Source organism: Cyrtonyx montezumae, unplaced genomic scaffold (genome assembly GCF_038088225.1).
Source record: "Cyrtonyx montezumae isolate F1298 unplaced genomic scaffold, pur_monq_1.0 scaffold_7, whole genome shotgun sequence".
NCBI classification, from domain to species: domain Eukaryota; kingdom Metazoa; phylum Chordata; class Aves; order Galliformes; family Odontophoridae; genus Cyrtonyx; species Cyrtonyx montezumae.
This window is the reverse complement of record NW_027072078.1, coordinates 17475579-17491148: the sequence shown is the minus strand read 5'-3', so window position 1 is coordinate 17491148 and position 15570 is coordinate 17475579. Positions and strand designations below refer to the sequence as shown.

The 15570-nt window shown below is 44.8% G+C and overlaps 2 protein-coding genes across 2 annotated transcripts in view; one reads left to right on the top strand and one right to left on the bottom strand.

The window, feature by feature from the left end:
• CCNYL1 (cyclin Y like 1) overlaps window positions 1–15570 on the bottom strand; it is a 236616-nt gene that overhangs the window by 103505 nt on the left and 117541 nt on the right. The window lies entirely within an intron of this gene.
• The window catches only part of PLEKHM3 (pleckstrin homology domain containing M3), a 77046-nt gene continuing 64216 nt past the window's right edge, over window positions 2741–15570 (top strand). Inside the window, exons 1-2 of the mRNA XM_065751105.1 lie at window positions 2741–3401; window positions 11825–12760. Coding sequence (XP_065607177.1) covers window positions 2798–3401; window positions 11825–12760 — 1540 coding nt within the window. The 5' untranslated portion in view covers window positions 2741–2797. The remainder of the gene's footprint in view (window positions 3402–11824; window positions 12761–15570) is intronic.

Below are 15570 nucleotides of genomic sequence, written 5' to 3'. Positions count from 1 at the left end.
AATCCTGGTGCTGGGGGAATCACTGCACGTGGCACAGCTCTTTCTCTAACCTGAGGAGGCTCTGTGTGATATCTAGGTGTGATCTGCCTGCCACCACCGAGGTCACATTGCCTGTAACTATTGTGCAGGACAGATGAGCAAAGTTGGGGGGTGTGAGTGTTGCCATTTGCATACCATGTGATGCAGGGCCTGTCACCTTCTCATGTCCTGGTGATTCAGCATCTCCCCGGACATGAGGTCAGTTGTAGTTCTACAGCACTATGTGTGGCTGCATGACACTGGTAATTCCAGTCTGTAGGATCCAGAGGAACATGCAGTTGCATGAAGCACAGCCTTCAGCAGTTAAGGATAAACCTGTTACATGTAAGTGTCAGTTTTTTTCTCCTGTCCCTTTTCACCTTTCCTGATGATAAAAGAACTGAGCAGCACTGCATCTGTTACCACTGAGATTCTTCCTCTTCAGTGCTTCAGTGGCATGTTACCCTTTCTGAGAGATTGCTGCTCCACTGCATGTGTGGGAGCAGGGCTGTGTCCTCTGCCAACTCAGGAGGCAGTGCCTTTGTGTGGTCAGCCTGCAACTCTGATGGCATGAGGTTATGCTGGTGTTCTTTTTATTTAAGTGAAAGCCTTTTTCAGTTTTGCGATTTCTAAATATCATTCTTACTTTAAAGACAAGCCATGGGAGGATGTGGATTAAGTGGATGAGTTGGAACACGTTTTCTTCAGCCTGCTGGAGCTCTGAGGCACCATGAGCAGAATGCTGCTCTGGGGTCAATGGCAGATTGATCTATGAGAGCAAACTTCATGTTCTTTAAGGCGACAATATGGATGTGGTTGGAGCAGCTTCATTTCCCACTGACATCAACTTGTACTATTGCACAGCTTTGCAAGGAGCGTTCCAATATTGTTCTGATTTGAAAACACTCTATAGTTGTTTTGTTCAGCACTCCATTTTGGTTCTGGCTCTGCCATTAGTGTCTCTCTTCATCTGCTTTTTGAAGCTGATCCTAGTCCTGATTTGTTGGTGAAAAAAGTAAAGTGAATCCTAGCAAAAAGATGGGGGAGAAAGTTCTCAGGGTTTCCAGAGTTATGTGTGTGTTCATTCATTCATTTATTTATTTATTTAGATTGGAATGTGGTCAGAGAGTTGGTGATCTGAAATGCTGATCTGTTACACAGGAGGCTGAGCTGCTGCTTTCCAGCACGGGAGTGTTGTGACCACAGCAGCAGGAGGGAGGAGGCCAGTGGGTGCCTGTGTAGGTTTTGTGCTCCTGGACTCCTGTGCCCCCTCCCTGGAGGATGCTGGTCTCCTTCCTCCCAGTGGCTTAAGGAAGGAGTGTCTATTTAAATGACTTTCCTGATTTAAATTAGGGTAAGGCAAGTCGACTGTTCTTGATTTAAAAAAGAAAAAAAGCCAACAAAACCCAAAAAACTTTAAATATAAGCATGATGTGTGTTTGATGCTGCTTAATAGATGTTTCTCCCTGCTAAGTGTAAATCTTCGTGGGTCTTGGTGGCGCTTAGCAGTATTCACAAGCTAATGAGCTGCTAATTATCAGTCCTGTCCAGGCTAATTAGATCTGTGAAGAGTGTATTAATCTAGGCAGAGCTCTGAGCTAATGCAGCTTTGCTGCTTCTAGGCCTTGAACTGATTGTGGTCAAAACACAGATATCCTTGACTTCTGGCCATCCTGCCTGTGCCTGCTCCAGGTGCTGTGAGGGCTGTTTTCCATCTGCCATCAATTGCTTAGGTCCTAAGAATTTGCATGTTTGGTTTTCCCTATTTGAAGCGAGCTTCCCTGCATGTCCCTCAAGTGCAGCAGCACTGTGGATGGAGCTTCAAGAGGTTAGAAGGCAGCAGGCATGGTGAGACAGAAGTTGGCAATGAGACACCCCTTATTGCACCCCAGGGAGTTAGTAACCCTCTCTTCCTTCCTGTAGTGAGCTCAATACAGCTCTTCAATAGTTCCAGTCTTAAAGCCATTCTCTATTATGTTTTGCCAAATCAGCTGCTGGGAAGTAAATATCTGATGCTTCGTGACTGTATGGGTTATGGTTTATTTTGTTTTAATCATAGGATGTGTTATCCTTATGGGATTCAGGTTGCCTCACCATTTCATGCAGGTTCCCAGCAATACTCTAGAGAAAAATGTGCAGCAGTCACTCTGCAGCAGCCTATTAGCACTGATTTATTAAATATCACAGTTCTGTTTATGCAGACAAGCAGCAAAGTAGCTGTTGTAAACTAGTGTCAGTCTCCAAAAACAAGGAATGCAAGCGATTCAGGAGAAAAAGTTAAAGTAGTTGGTTTGCTTTGCAGCCTGATGGGAACCTGTACTAAGTTCCCTAGGTGGCTGCATTTGCAGTGTTGGTCGGTACTGCCTTCCAGTGCAGCTCTCTAACGTTTGGTTAGCAAATGGTATCACTCTGGCTACTGTTTATCTAGTGGCCCACTCTGCTCACTGTTCCATTTCAAGAAGAGATAACACACAGTGGCTGTGGAAAGAGCAGTGCGTATAAACACTTTTATCTGGGAAAAAGTCCACGCTGACATGGTGCTTTGTTTTGCTTTACAGGTGACCTGCTATCACTGTGAGCATGCTTCCTAGAGGGGCTACAGCCAACTTTATCAGTGGATGTTCAGTCTCACACCTGAAGAGAAGGATTGGTTGGATTCCTTTCTGCCAGTAAGGATTGTGATTGGTGCGTGGACTTGTCCTACCATCTCTGAGTTAGTGGTCTGCAAAGGGCAGATGTGAAGCAACTGTTTTCCTTGGGCCCACTGGCAGCACAGGACATGGAGGCTCTTGAAGTTGATGATATTAGCCCTGCCTTGGAAGTGACTGAAGACTTCTTCAATAGTTTTGATACTAAGCTTGAGAAGATTGTGCAGCCCTCTGGGGTGTTTGGTGTCCAGCAGGTGCCCGAGCTGGTTGGGCACGAAGTGTTTGATCAGATAACAGAGAGCAGGAATCTAAGGAACGTCGCCTCCTTAGCCAAAAGTAGCTTCATTTGGGATCACTGCAAAAATGGCGTCTTGGAAACCAAAGCCCAGACAGCATTCTCTGCCAAAGATCAGCACGTGGTGCGGAGGGGAACAGCTGCTGACAACCTGGCTTGGGCAGGGGAAGGGGAGACGGCGACTTTTAACATCTTCAACATCTGCCAGCGGAGGAGGGACAGGCCTCGGTCAGTGAATGACATCCTGGTGCAGAATGAAGAAGCCTCCACGTTCAAGCCAGGGCACAGCCGCTCACGCTCTGATATCAGCCATGTAAACTGGGGAGTGGTCTTCACTGGAACCTCTCTGCAGCAGCCAGCTCTGCCGGGTCAGGACAATAACTGTGCTCTGCTCTCCTACCTGGCACTAACTAAGGGACAGGACATCCAAGGAAACACAGGTTTGTATGGATATGTTATTGTTTCTATTGAAGTGGAGACTTTCCTGTTTGTTTTTTATCTCTAAAAGGAGCTTCTTGTCACAAAGCAGTTAAACAACAAGAACAAAAAACACGCAAAAAGAACCCTATGAGCTAACTCTTAGGATGATGTAAAACAGCATGACTCTCTTATCTTTGATCTGTCTGTTTGCCTGGCAAAGAGGTCAGTGTTTAAAACAATCTTGACTTCTGTTTGAAAAACTAAACTTGTTTTACTTTTTTCTCCTATTTCACTCATTCTGACTCAGGAAAAATCACTTTTTATGTATTTCTAATCATTTCTTAAACTAAAAAAATAAAACAGCGTTGCATGCTAAAGCTATCAGTAAAGTGGCAAATACAAACAAAATTAGCTTTTATAAAGTATTTCAAGAGCAGCCGTTAAGAAGAGGATAATTATATGAAGCTTTACTATAAGGCCTGAGGTCTCTGTTCTGTTTGTTTAAGAAATGCTGGCTATTCAGTCTGTAAACAATTAACAAAAATTCAAGCGTGCTATTTGCACCTGTCAATATTAAGGTTTCTCTGTCAGCTTTGTGTGGGGTACAGAAAGTCCTGTTATCAGATTGAGGCAGGCATCCCCAGTGAGCTGCATGAGGTGATGTTTCAACAAGTGCTATTTTTTCCTTTTCCTTTCTCGAGCAGCACACTGAAAGGGGTTCTGCTCAGGGCTTTGGAAACATACAACTACTGTATCCATCATTATGATTTATTTTGTGAATGTCAGAAGTGATCTGGGCTCAAAGCTGTATTCAAAATGACTTTTGTAGAGGGGACTCAGTAGGGTTGATTCCTGGGATCTCAGAAGTGGAAGAAGCATGGGTGGGAATAGGCTGATAAGAGTGGCTGAAGAGCTTCTGCCAGAACCCTGCTGCAGCCCAGCAAGTAGTACCTCTAAGATGCTCAGCTAACTGTTTGTAAAAAGCAGTAGGAAAGGTGTAAGGCACTTGTTAGTGCTTGCTGTGTGCTCTTCCAGAGCCCTTCTACATGGGGTGTCTGTCTCAGGGTGATGGTACCTCCCTTGAGAAATGAGGAATGGACTGAAAATGAACGTGTTTACCTGGTGTATTCTGTTCTGCTGCTGTGCAGGATTCAGATGGTAGCTGTGGTATTTCTTCCCTTTGTGTTTACTGGAGAGCCTACTCTAGAGTTTGCTGCTGCTTTGAGCTGAGCTGAAAACAGAAAAGCAAAACCAAGAAAGTGTTGCAGGAATGTGTATCCGGACTGGTAATTGTACCCCGTAACAGACAAAAAAATGTATTTGCAAGTTGGCTGAATGCTTCTGGGGTGGTGGAAGAAGTCACAGAGGCCTCAGCTGGTGGAAAGGTCTGTCTCCAGGGATTTGATGCAGATTAAACCAGTGCTATAAGGTACTGAGAGTAGCTTGCAGCTGTTCCTGTCAGTCCCCATGGTGAAGGACTTCCCTCTGGAGCCTGCAGAGGTCTCCCCGTCTTCTGTGGCTGGCCAAGTTGCTGCACAGATTAGCTCTTCACAATCACAATGATTTTGTGATTTTTCATTATCTTCATATTATATTTATTACTCTGAGCTTATATGTTCCTGCTGCTTTTTCATAATACAAATAAAATGCAACTGGATCCATTCCATGTTCTATGAAAGAAAAAGCTCTGTAAGAAGCCGCAACTTTTGGGACTGTATGTCCTCAGACCTGCTGGCAGCACAGCTAGTGTATAAGAAATGAGCACTGCTTCTGCTGCAGAGTGGTGTCAAGCAGTAAGTGGAGCTAGAAAAGAAGAAAGTTGCAAGCAAATTCAAGGCAGGCTTTTGTATTTCTGGGCATGTAGCCTGGAAAACAAAGGGAGAATACTGCTCCTGTAGCATCTCGAGAAAGCTCGCTTAGATCGTTAAAACACAGTGCATGAGTAGTTATCCTTGACAGTCATGTGGATGTTTTCATTCAAGCACAACTAGTTCCAAGAGCGTGGGGTGCTATAGTGTTTTTTCCCAGGTAGCTGCTTATTTTCCCTGCCATGCCTGTGAGCACGGCACTGAAGAGCTTTCACTGAGTGGAGGAGCACCTGTGTGCTGAAAGTGTCCCAGCTGCAGAGAGCTGATGGTTTGGTGCCCCTCATCAGCAGGCTGTGTGGGTAGGTACTCAGCCAGCTCCACTGATTTTGGTGGTACTGTGTCAAGATGCTGCATCTGTGGGTAGGTTGTAGTGCTGTGACATGGCAAAATAGGTATGTTGAAGAAAATGAAAGCCTTAAAACTGGCTAATAAGGCCAAAGACTACTTATTGATTGGGAGCAGAAATTCACCTGTCTCTTTCTCCTGACTGATTTACTATATTTTCCCTCTCTTCACATCTTATTACCTGTCTGGGAGCCTAGCCATCATTAGGAACACTGCAAAGGTCTGATCATGTCTTCAGGAGTAGTACAGAGAATATTTCAAAGAGGTGTGGGCTGCAACTTCATGCAACTCTTGGATATCTAGAAATGCTAAGTCACTGCTTGATTGAGCACCTGTTAGGAAGGCAGGGCCAACCCAGGGGAGCTCAGGTGCTCCTGAGTGACCAGAAGGGGTGGAAACGGGATCCACCCCTTCCCAGACCTCATTTAAGGGCTGGTGGCAGAAGTAAGGGTGTCTTGCTGGAGATCCCTGTGTACTTGAGGTCTTCTAAAGGTAAGCAGCTTTCCTTTATTTCTGCTCGTGGCTGTTGCATTTGAGCAAGCCCTTACTTGCTACTCTGCTGTCATTGCTTTCTATCGCGTTACACTGGTAAACTTCTCTAGTATATTTTTTTTTTGTGGAGGGAAAACATATCTAAATCTGTATTCAAGAACAGCACAGTAGTGGTTCACAGACTTGAGGACTGAAAGTGGTCTTTTGATTTTTACAATGCTGCTTTATCCTACTTCAGAGATCACATTGACTTGAGGGATTTTATTTTTCTACTCCAATGCTGACGTTACGTAGCATAAAGCAGCCTTGATTCCATCTTGACCAAATGCTGCTGGACATGTTATGCTCAGCCACTGGGTGAGGAGCAGGTTGAAGTGATGCTGAAGAAATGCATGTGAATTGGTGAGGGACATTATCAGGGTTTTTGGTTGTTTTTTTTTTTTTGCCTGAAAAGATTGCTTGTGAATGAAGAACATAAGTGCATTATTGTGGTGCTAATGTCATTCAGGGAAGCAAGTACAGCAAGCGAGCTCCTGGATCTACTGATTTTTAGCAACACTTGCAATTTGGATTGAGTAAGGTAATCTTTAAGCGAATTAGTTGATTTATATCTCACCACTCTTTGACATGGCTGTGGAGTGTGATGGAGCTTGGTGGTGGTAGAGTCTGTACTGGAAATCAACAAGTTTTGTTAAGCGTCATTTGCTGAGGAATGATATTGTGTTCAGATTATGCCTGTAAGCACTTTCATATGCAAGTGCTTAATTTTATTACAGCCAGAGGATGCTGAAGTCACAGCCATAAGCACCTGAAGGATCTGGCTTCTTTGAATTGCAAAACCACATCACAACGGAGAAGTCCTTGGAGCCTTTGACTCGGTGCCATTGGGAACTTGACACTGAAATTGTTCTTCTATCAAAAGGAGAATTTCTTTGTGAAATTTAATTCTTAACTTTTAATGCAAATTGACAAAAACCTGATCCTAATTCATCTTTCTTCAGCTTTATTAGAAAATAAAATTTGAATAATGTGGGGATCTTTAATTTGTTTGCCAGATATCCTTGCCTGCAGCGGCAGTAGCTGGCACTATCTCTGTGCCTATGTTGCTAGCTCTTGCAGCGTTTAGTTGTACGTACTGCTTTGCTGAGCAGGTTCCTGTCAGTGGGTCGCAGAGCAGGAGATGGCAGGACTGTCAAGCACCACTGTTGTTCTGCTCAGGAAGGAGCCTCCAAAGACAATTAGGCAGAAAACGGAGAGGTTGTGCTTGGTAAGGGAGCTGCTGCAGAGTGGAAGTAGACAGAGATCCTGAGCAGTATGAAATGCTGAAGGTGTGATGTGGAGCCCTCACACTGATGCAATGCTGATGGCCACATAAAGCCTGGTTCCTTTCCGGTCCACCAGGGAGTTTTGTGAACTCTAATTACTATTTGTGGTTTTGCAAAAATGCTCCATTAGCACTGTCTTTTGTCAGCAGTAAGTAGAAGTTGTGCAGTCAGAGCAGACCGATTGCTACAAGGGTAGTAGAGCATTATAGCTGTGTGGTATTGTGTAGCCATCCAAAAGGCAGATGTGCGGAAACAACGCTTTGCACTTTCCTCTCTGGAGAGCAGGAAGCCTCAAACTACTTGGAAATAATCCCAGACAGCATCCAGCCATTTGGAGCATCCAGTGCTCCCAGAGGCCAATCTATTTTCAGCATGAAAAGGTAGGCAAGGAGGAGCTGTACTTGTAGAGGTTTGGAGCCTTTCAAGATTTGAAGAGGCACAATTGTTTAAAATCCAATGCAAGTTGGATGCCCTCCACTGGACTGGGGTCTGTCAAGTGCTAGGGGCTGTTTCTGCATCTAGCAAAGGACAAGCCCCTTCTCCTAAGAGGTTACAGCTTAAACAGACCCCACAATAAAGACAGCAAGACTGAGCAGGGATGCAGAGGGATGGGGTGAGGTGTTTTGCCTGAGATCAAACAGAAGTGAAATTTAGATCACCTCATCTCATCTGTTAGATAAGACTCCTCTAAGTGCTTTGGCTGATTTGGAGGGTGCTGCACTTGTCTGCTGCAGGTTCAGTTCTGGTTGCACATTGGGAACCCTCTGAGCTGAAGGGGCCACAGGGGCTGCCAGAGAGCAGCACTGCTCTGTTCCCCTGCCTGTGGGACAGTGGAAGGGCACAGAGGAGAATGGAGAAAGCAGTGCTGTGGGAGGGGGAGTCATGTAAAGAAACTGGTAGTACAGGAGGATTACAGTAAAAGGCACCACTGAGTTTGGTTGGGAGGGTTATGCTCTATTGTGGCTCTGGAGTTACAACACTCCATAAAGCTTAATAGAGTTTTTCATCTCCTGGGGCAGTGCTGATTGCTTCCACTGATGTTGTGATGACTTTCATAACTGAATTTTCATGTTAGTTGCTATTACAGTATGTAAGACTTTTCTCTTAGTGGTGTTAGCTATCTCTGGTAATGTGAACCAATGACTCTGTTTTTGTAGCTTTGTCAGTTACTTTATACTCTTTATTCCTTCTTTTTGAAGTTTTATTGAGTGAATTTATGCAAAGATGAGCAAATGCATCTTCATTTGATTTTTCTCACTACTTTTGCCTGCAGAAGATATGTCTGCAGAGCCAGGTGGAAAAATGGATGGAAAGAAAAGATGACTGTTTTAAGTAAGAGGGCAGTGGACGTCACAGATCTTAGTCGTGCTGGCTGAGGAGCAGGTAGGTCCTAATCCTGCAAGCATCAAGGAAGTCCACTAGTTGAGTTAAGGAGGAGCTCATGTATCTAATTTATTTTAGCACCAGCAGCATGAGGGTGTTCTGTATGAGGGCTTACGGAGAGCTTTGAGAACAGTGTGATCAAAAACATATGGCTTACAGGAGAGTGGACAGAAAAAAAAATGTGCAGAATGGAGGTAAACAAAAAGTACAAATAAATGTATTGGCCAACTTGACTTACAGTGTCAGTGGCAGAGGTGGGAGTAGGACCAAGAGGCATTTTCTAGTTTATATCTCTGGTTGAGACTGCCATGCCAAGACTGTGCTTGAATTGGGAAATTACTGGAGCAAAAGTGGTTTTGTATTTGAGGTGACTTCCACAGGTTTCAGCTGCTTTACTCCCTGACAGCATGTCTGACTGTGCCATATCTCTCAACTGTGGAGCCTGTGGGACAGCAATCCATCCTGACCTGAGAAAGCATTTCAGGTTGAAAAGGCATCTGCTGATTTCTATAGGAAATGATGAGGACTGTTGGCGAAAGATCTGTGACTTGTGCTCATCTCTGAGCTGGAGAATCCAGACAGGAATGCCACCTCAAAAGGCAAGTCCTTCAGAAATGAAGCATTTCCAAGTTATTTGGTATTGCCGAAATCAGAAATGCTTCTGTGGACATGTTTTCCTGGGGCACAAGTACGTCAGTTGTTTGGGAACATGCATCTCCTGGATATGCTGAGACAACATCTGGGCTCCCTCATCTACCACCAAGCATAAAAAATGGTAGATGTGTGCGGGGTGCCCAGCTGGGTTGAGGTGGGAGTTCTCAAAGAAGAGGAGAGATGCTGAAGAGTATATTGCACTGTTGTTAGATGCTGAGTTTCTCTGCTTCCTTCTGCCTCCTTCCCCCTCATTGCTTGAAACTATAACTCCAAGGCACAGGCCATTTACTGTTATTTTTTCCATGTTTTTTTAATCCTTCCTCAGTTTATTTTCCATGGCTTTGTAAGGAGGAAGAGATGCAAAGGTGCAGTTTCTGATTCGAAGGTGGATGAAGAGGTGGGAGCATTTGCTTGTTGAGTTGGAAAGGCATTGTCTGTCACACTGCACATGGAGGAGACCTGGGAGCGGAGGGCCATAGGGTTGTGTGTAGATTCAACACATCTCTCCCAACAACTACTGCCCTGACCTAAACAATATGAGACATTAGAATGTTAATCAAGTTGGCTGCTGGTTTTCTCTCATTTAGAGGGTGGAGCTGAGCTTGAGGGGTGAAGAAAGAAGGGGGTGACTCTGTGAAAGGCAGAGAAGGAGAGATAGCCTTTCTCTAACTCAACAAAAGATGAGCAAATGCGTGTGCAGATGAAGGAGGGGTGGCTGGGGGAAGGTTATGAGTTGTCTTATTATGGAGAAGCTTGAACTGTCATCTGTACTTGATGGAAGCGAGAGAGATTGCAGTTGGAGCTGCAGAAACGCTGCCTCCCTGATTGGATTAATAGAAAGGGAAGATGACTCTAGAATGGATGCCCATTATCTGCACTACAAAGGGATTGGTGTGGGTTTCAGATAAATTAACGGCTTTTGAGTTAGCGCAGAAATACTAATGAATGTCAGGGCTGGAGATGTATGGTGAATAAAATTGGCTCTCTTTTAGTGTGGGTGCACACGTGTGTATTCGTTTAGGATTATGAGAGCATGCTTTTTCTCTACCTTTTTAGATTGGGCTTTCAGTTTTCATATTTAGTTGAAATATTTTCGAGTAGTGTATTTGTCTGCAATATACAGTTATGTTCTTATTTTTGGCCTTTTCATACCCAGTACCAAAGATTTTTAAATTGTTATGATTTTTGTTTTTATATGCAGAAGATCTTTCTAGGTAAATTTAAGAATGCTTTTTTGAATGTGGCGTAAAGTGTAGTTTCTGTTCTATATGTATATGTGCTACATGGGGAAGCTGAGGCCAGGTGGGTAAAGGAAGTCTTAAGTATCTTTTTTGTTTGTGTGTGTGGAAGGTAGCATTCTTCCTTCATTTTTAACTGCTTGTCTCAGGTTTGCGTACTCACATTAAGTGTTGCAAAGCATTTAATTCTCATGGATGTTGAATAAGGTTGTCTAAAACTTGTCTGCTTTAACCCTATAAATGCTTACTGTTGGGCTTCACTGAGGGCAGTCCAGCCAGCCCTCCTAGGAAGCCGGGTGGAGAACCTCAACGCAGTTACATCCTGTGCAATTTTGCTCCCAAGCTCTGTCCAACCCAGGTACTTTGCTCTCCTAGCTCTGTGTTGAAGGCATCCTAGGCATGCTCAGAAGTGGTCACGTTTTAAAATTGTGTGGGCTGTTGGCCCAAGCAGTAGCTGGCTCAGTGGTCCTGCAGTTCCTGACAGCTCATGGCAAAACTCATGGCTGTTCCAGTCGTGGGGAGGTGGAGTCAAACAGAGCAACAGCTCACTCTGCTGGGTTTTGCCGTGCCAGACGATAAAATTGCCGTTAGGGTGTGATAGTGAACTCTACTGGATTTGTACCGGGCCCCGCCATGATGGGCAAGTGCAGCCCAGGAGGGAGTGCTCGCATCTGCCGGCCCTGCGGGGAGCACGGCTCGTCTGCAGGTGCGGGCCTGCCCCCTGCTGGGCGCGGCCGCTGCCGGTCTAACGGTCGCGCAGCTGTGCCCCTCCGCGAGGCGAGGCGAGGGAAGGGCGCGGCACTGCGGGCGTGAGGGGGGGGCTGCGGGGGACTGCAGCCCGTGGAGGGCCTTCGCTGGGGCAAGTTTGTCCTCTGGGAATGAGGCCATTAAACTGAACCTGGGGAAGCTGGGTGGCAAGGTGCTGTTTTGATTTGTCGTTGTTGTCATCTTGTTGGTTTTTTTGCTATGTTTTTGATAGTGAGTGGCTATGTTTTATAATTATGGCATGTTGTCTATTTCCTTGGTCTTAGCCCCTGAAAACATTGTATACGATCAGAAGAAACATGTGAGCCAGTGTGACTGAGCAAATTGAAATGTTGTTTAAAATGAATCAATATTCTCGTTTTGTTTCTTCTAGAACACAAGCCAATGTTCCCAAATATTCTGAAGAAGGGATATTTGGAAATTAGAAGAGACGATGACAGCTACTGGCAAACCTGTTATGCTGAGCTCTCCCCGTACAAACTGTACCTGTACTGCCTGGACAGCAGTGGCAACCAGACTCTTCCCACTGTGTATCCGCTTGTGCGTTTTCAAAGGGTCACTGTTACTGGTAGCATGGAAGCCAAGGTGGTGGAGACTGTCCTGTCAGACAACTCTCAGCTGCAGCTGAAGGCAGAGTCATCATGGGAAGCTTTGGACTGGGGGCGGAAGCTCTGGGAAGTGATGCGTGCTTCTGTGCCTACTTTTATAAGACAGCCAGAGCAAGTGAAGAATTTGCCGAAGCCTGACAATAGCAGTGACCCTTCTCAAATAAATGGATTGGTAGAGAAGCCCATGGAACTTTTTCTGTCCATGAATTTGACTGAAAATACTAGAGGGTACCAAAATATTCTCAAATCAGGGACTCTTTATAGGTTAACAGTCCAGAATAACTGGAAGGCATTTACTTTTGTCTTAAACAGGTCTTGTCTAATGGCATTCCAACCTGGTAGGCTTGATGAGGACCCTCTTCTGAGCTACAATGTCGATGTTTGCCTGTCGGTCCAGACGGATACTCAAGATGGCTTTGACTCGTGCTTTCAGGTCATTTTTCCTCAAGATATCCTCCGCCTGCGTGCAGAGACCCGTCAGAGAGCACAGGAGTGGATGGAAGCTCTGAAGACAGCAGCCAATGCCACTAGAAGTCTAGGTCAAAACCCACAGGTCATGCTTCGAAACAAACCTGGAGATCGGCCCTTTGGAAATGATTTCAGGAAGAGCAAGCGCCAGTCTGTGACTACCAGCTTCCTCAGCATCCTGACCACGCTGTCTCTAGAGAGAGGGCTCACAGTTCAGAGCTTCAAGTGTGCAGGTAAGCAACTAGATGGCAGCTTCTGTACCCATTCTTCCTCTGCAGAAACAAACAGAAAATCACCTGGAAAAGCTTACATTTGTTTTAGCAGCTTACAGCTCCCTACTTCTTACTACAGCCATAGGCACTTTGGTGTATTAGTCTTTCTTTGCTCTTTAAAATGTGGAGAAAAATATAAAAGATAGGCAAGGACACTCCAACATTTGATGCACGGTTCTGAAGCATTAGATCATGCACACACAGCATATACTATGTGGGCCAGGGCTTCTTTATTGGGCAGATGAGTTGTTTTCAAAGGAAAGTGGACAAGTGTTCCAGAATCAGAAGGACCTGAATTCTGGTTACAGCACAAGTTTCCAACATCAAGCACTTGTGTCTTATTAATAAGTCTCCTCCAAATTGTCTTTGGAACTCAGTTACAGTGCTGGGCTTTCTCAGGAGTCTCCTTAAAGCAATGTATATGTTTTCCTGACGTACTATTGTTTGGTGGCACATATTTTAGCAGTGGGATCCTAGCGTGAGCTTATTTGCTCTTTATTTTCCCTGAAGCAGAGATGAAAACATGACCTTAAGGTTCTGCATAATTGTGAATCTCAGTTCATTTAAAAGGTGACTCTAGTCCTGGGCAGGAGAGTGATTCTATCCTGATTGGGAATTATGTGGAAATAGAGGGGACCCATTTGAGTGCAGTTCTTTTTTTTTTTAACTTAAGGCATCTTTGTGGAGCAAATTTGGAACCTTGTGCTGAAATTGTGCTGTGTGGGCTGGCTTTAGTTAGTTATATTCACTTAAAATGGCAAGCTGCATCAGAAATAGCTTTTTAGACTGTTTTTATCTTTTGTTGTGGAAGCTGCTAGAATCCTGCATTCCCCCTGGGGTGGGGAGCTGTCTGGTTTGGGGGTTTCCTGTTGCTCTAGAACTACACATAGCTTTTTGGGGTCTGTGCAGGGCCAACTGGCTGGCCTGAATTCCTGCTGGAGGAGATCTGAGCCCCTGAAAACCCTTGCTGGTTGCAGAGCTGGGTACACATGAAGCTGGCTTGGCTTCTCTGTGGTGATCACCTGCAGATATGCCTCCTGCTCACCTCTCCAAGGTGCATGACTCTTCTGTGATTGCTGGAGCATTGTAAACGTTTGCCTCACAGTAGTTACCAGTTTGGTCATGCTGCTGGGGCTCCTGCTTGAATTCAGTTCTATTCTTGGCTATGAACTCTGTAATTTCATGTCTTGGTTTTTTTTGGGACTAATTATGTGTTGAACTCAATTGAAAGTGCCTGGGTACTGCAACAACTCTGGTTAACTAAATACCATTGGGTACCTAAGAGTGTAAGCAAACATCTGGTACCTCTAAAACAGGGACAACAGAGATGTCTTACCTTTAAAAACAGTTGTGAGAATGAAAGCTGCCAGGAGGCTGAGCTTAGTCAAACAAGACTTCCCAACATGGAGTCAGCCTGGTGTAGTATCCAGCAGACAAACCTTGTGAAGGTCAAGAAGTCAGGAGAATTAAGTCTCATTTTTAAGATAATTTCCTGGGTTGTATTGAAGCTCTGTTCCTTTCTTATCTCTTTTCATTTCAATCTTGGAGGAATATTTTATAGTTTTGCTTCATTCTGTGACTGAGGTCCAAATTTCAAGGGTCCATTTCCATCAGGATTGGATCCTATAAGGGCAGGAAAATGTGTCTGCAATGTGAGATTTCAGTGTTGTTTCATTGTATGGGAAGAGATTTTTGAGTAGGATGGGTGGATTTCCTCTAGAAATTTTTGACTTTTAGACGGAACTCATTGTGTTCCCCACAAAAACAGTGTTTGGACAGTGCCAGTCACATTGTATCTTTTCCTGATACATGAGAGACTTTCCCAGTACTCCCCTGGGCTCCTTTCAGTCTGCCGAGTGGAGCAAAAGCTCAGTTCTCTCTTTAAGAAATGTGAATTGTGAAGAGCCGGTAAGAGGCATGGCACCTCCTGGATTTCAGAAGACACAACTGAGACTACCTGTACCCAAGGATGGAGATACGCAGTGTTTACTGTAGTAGCATACCCTTTGCTGATTGCCATGGGACCCTCAGAGTTGGTCTGTGAAGTCAGCTGGTACTTCTGTCTGTTAACAAAACACAATCAATTTTAATTATAACGGGGAGAAACTGAGAAATCTTGTCTGGCTGAGAAAAGTTGTGCTGAGACTTTGGAGACGCTGAGGCTCCCTCCTTGCACCTTGCTCCCTGCAAGCAGTTTGTGCTGTTCCCTGCGCGGCTGCTGTTTAAAGTAAGGGGCCTGCTGTTGGTAATTACATTGCAGGCATTAAGAGCCGTTTTCCCCGGGGCTGCAGGGAAGGGTAAGCTTGGAAAAGGATGAGGAGGGGGAGAAAGAAAAGTTTTGCTGTGAATTCTTCAGCCATTTAGTGCAAATTCCTGTAATTACCGTCTTTGTGTCCTGTCCCAATGGCACATAATACAGCAGAAGCCTTTCCTAATTGAGACCTTACAGGAGGTACAAATCCCTCCTTTGTTCGGTCTGACAAATTAGTGCCAGAAAGTGGCAAGGTCCGAGTGGGAATCAAAGGCAAGCAACACAAAGATGGAACTTAAGGCTACAGTAATAACCCTCTCTAGTCCTGCAGGGGTGGGAGGGAAGGAAAAGTAATGACCAATGAAAAATGAAGGTTTTTTTTTGTTATAAATTCCCTTGACATGACAGCACCTCAGGGCTGCTTTATTTATTTAGTAGAAGTGATTAAATAGTAATACAACAGGGCAGACCATTGTCTCTCAGGCTAGCCCCCTTCTTACAGACCCCTGCTGTCTTGGCT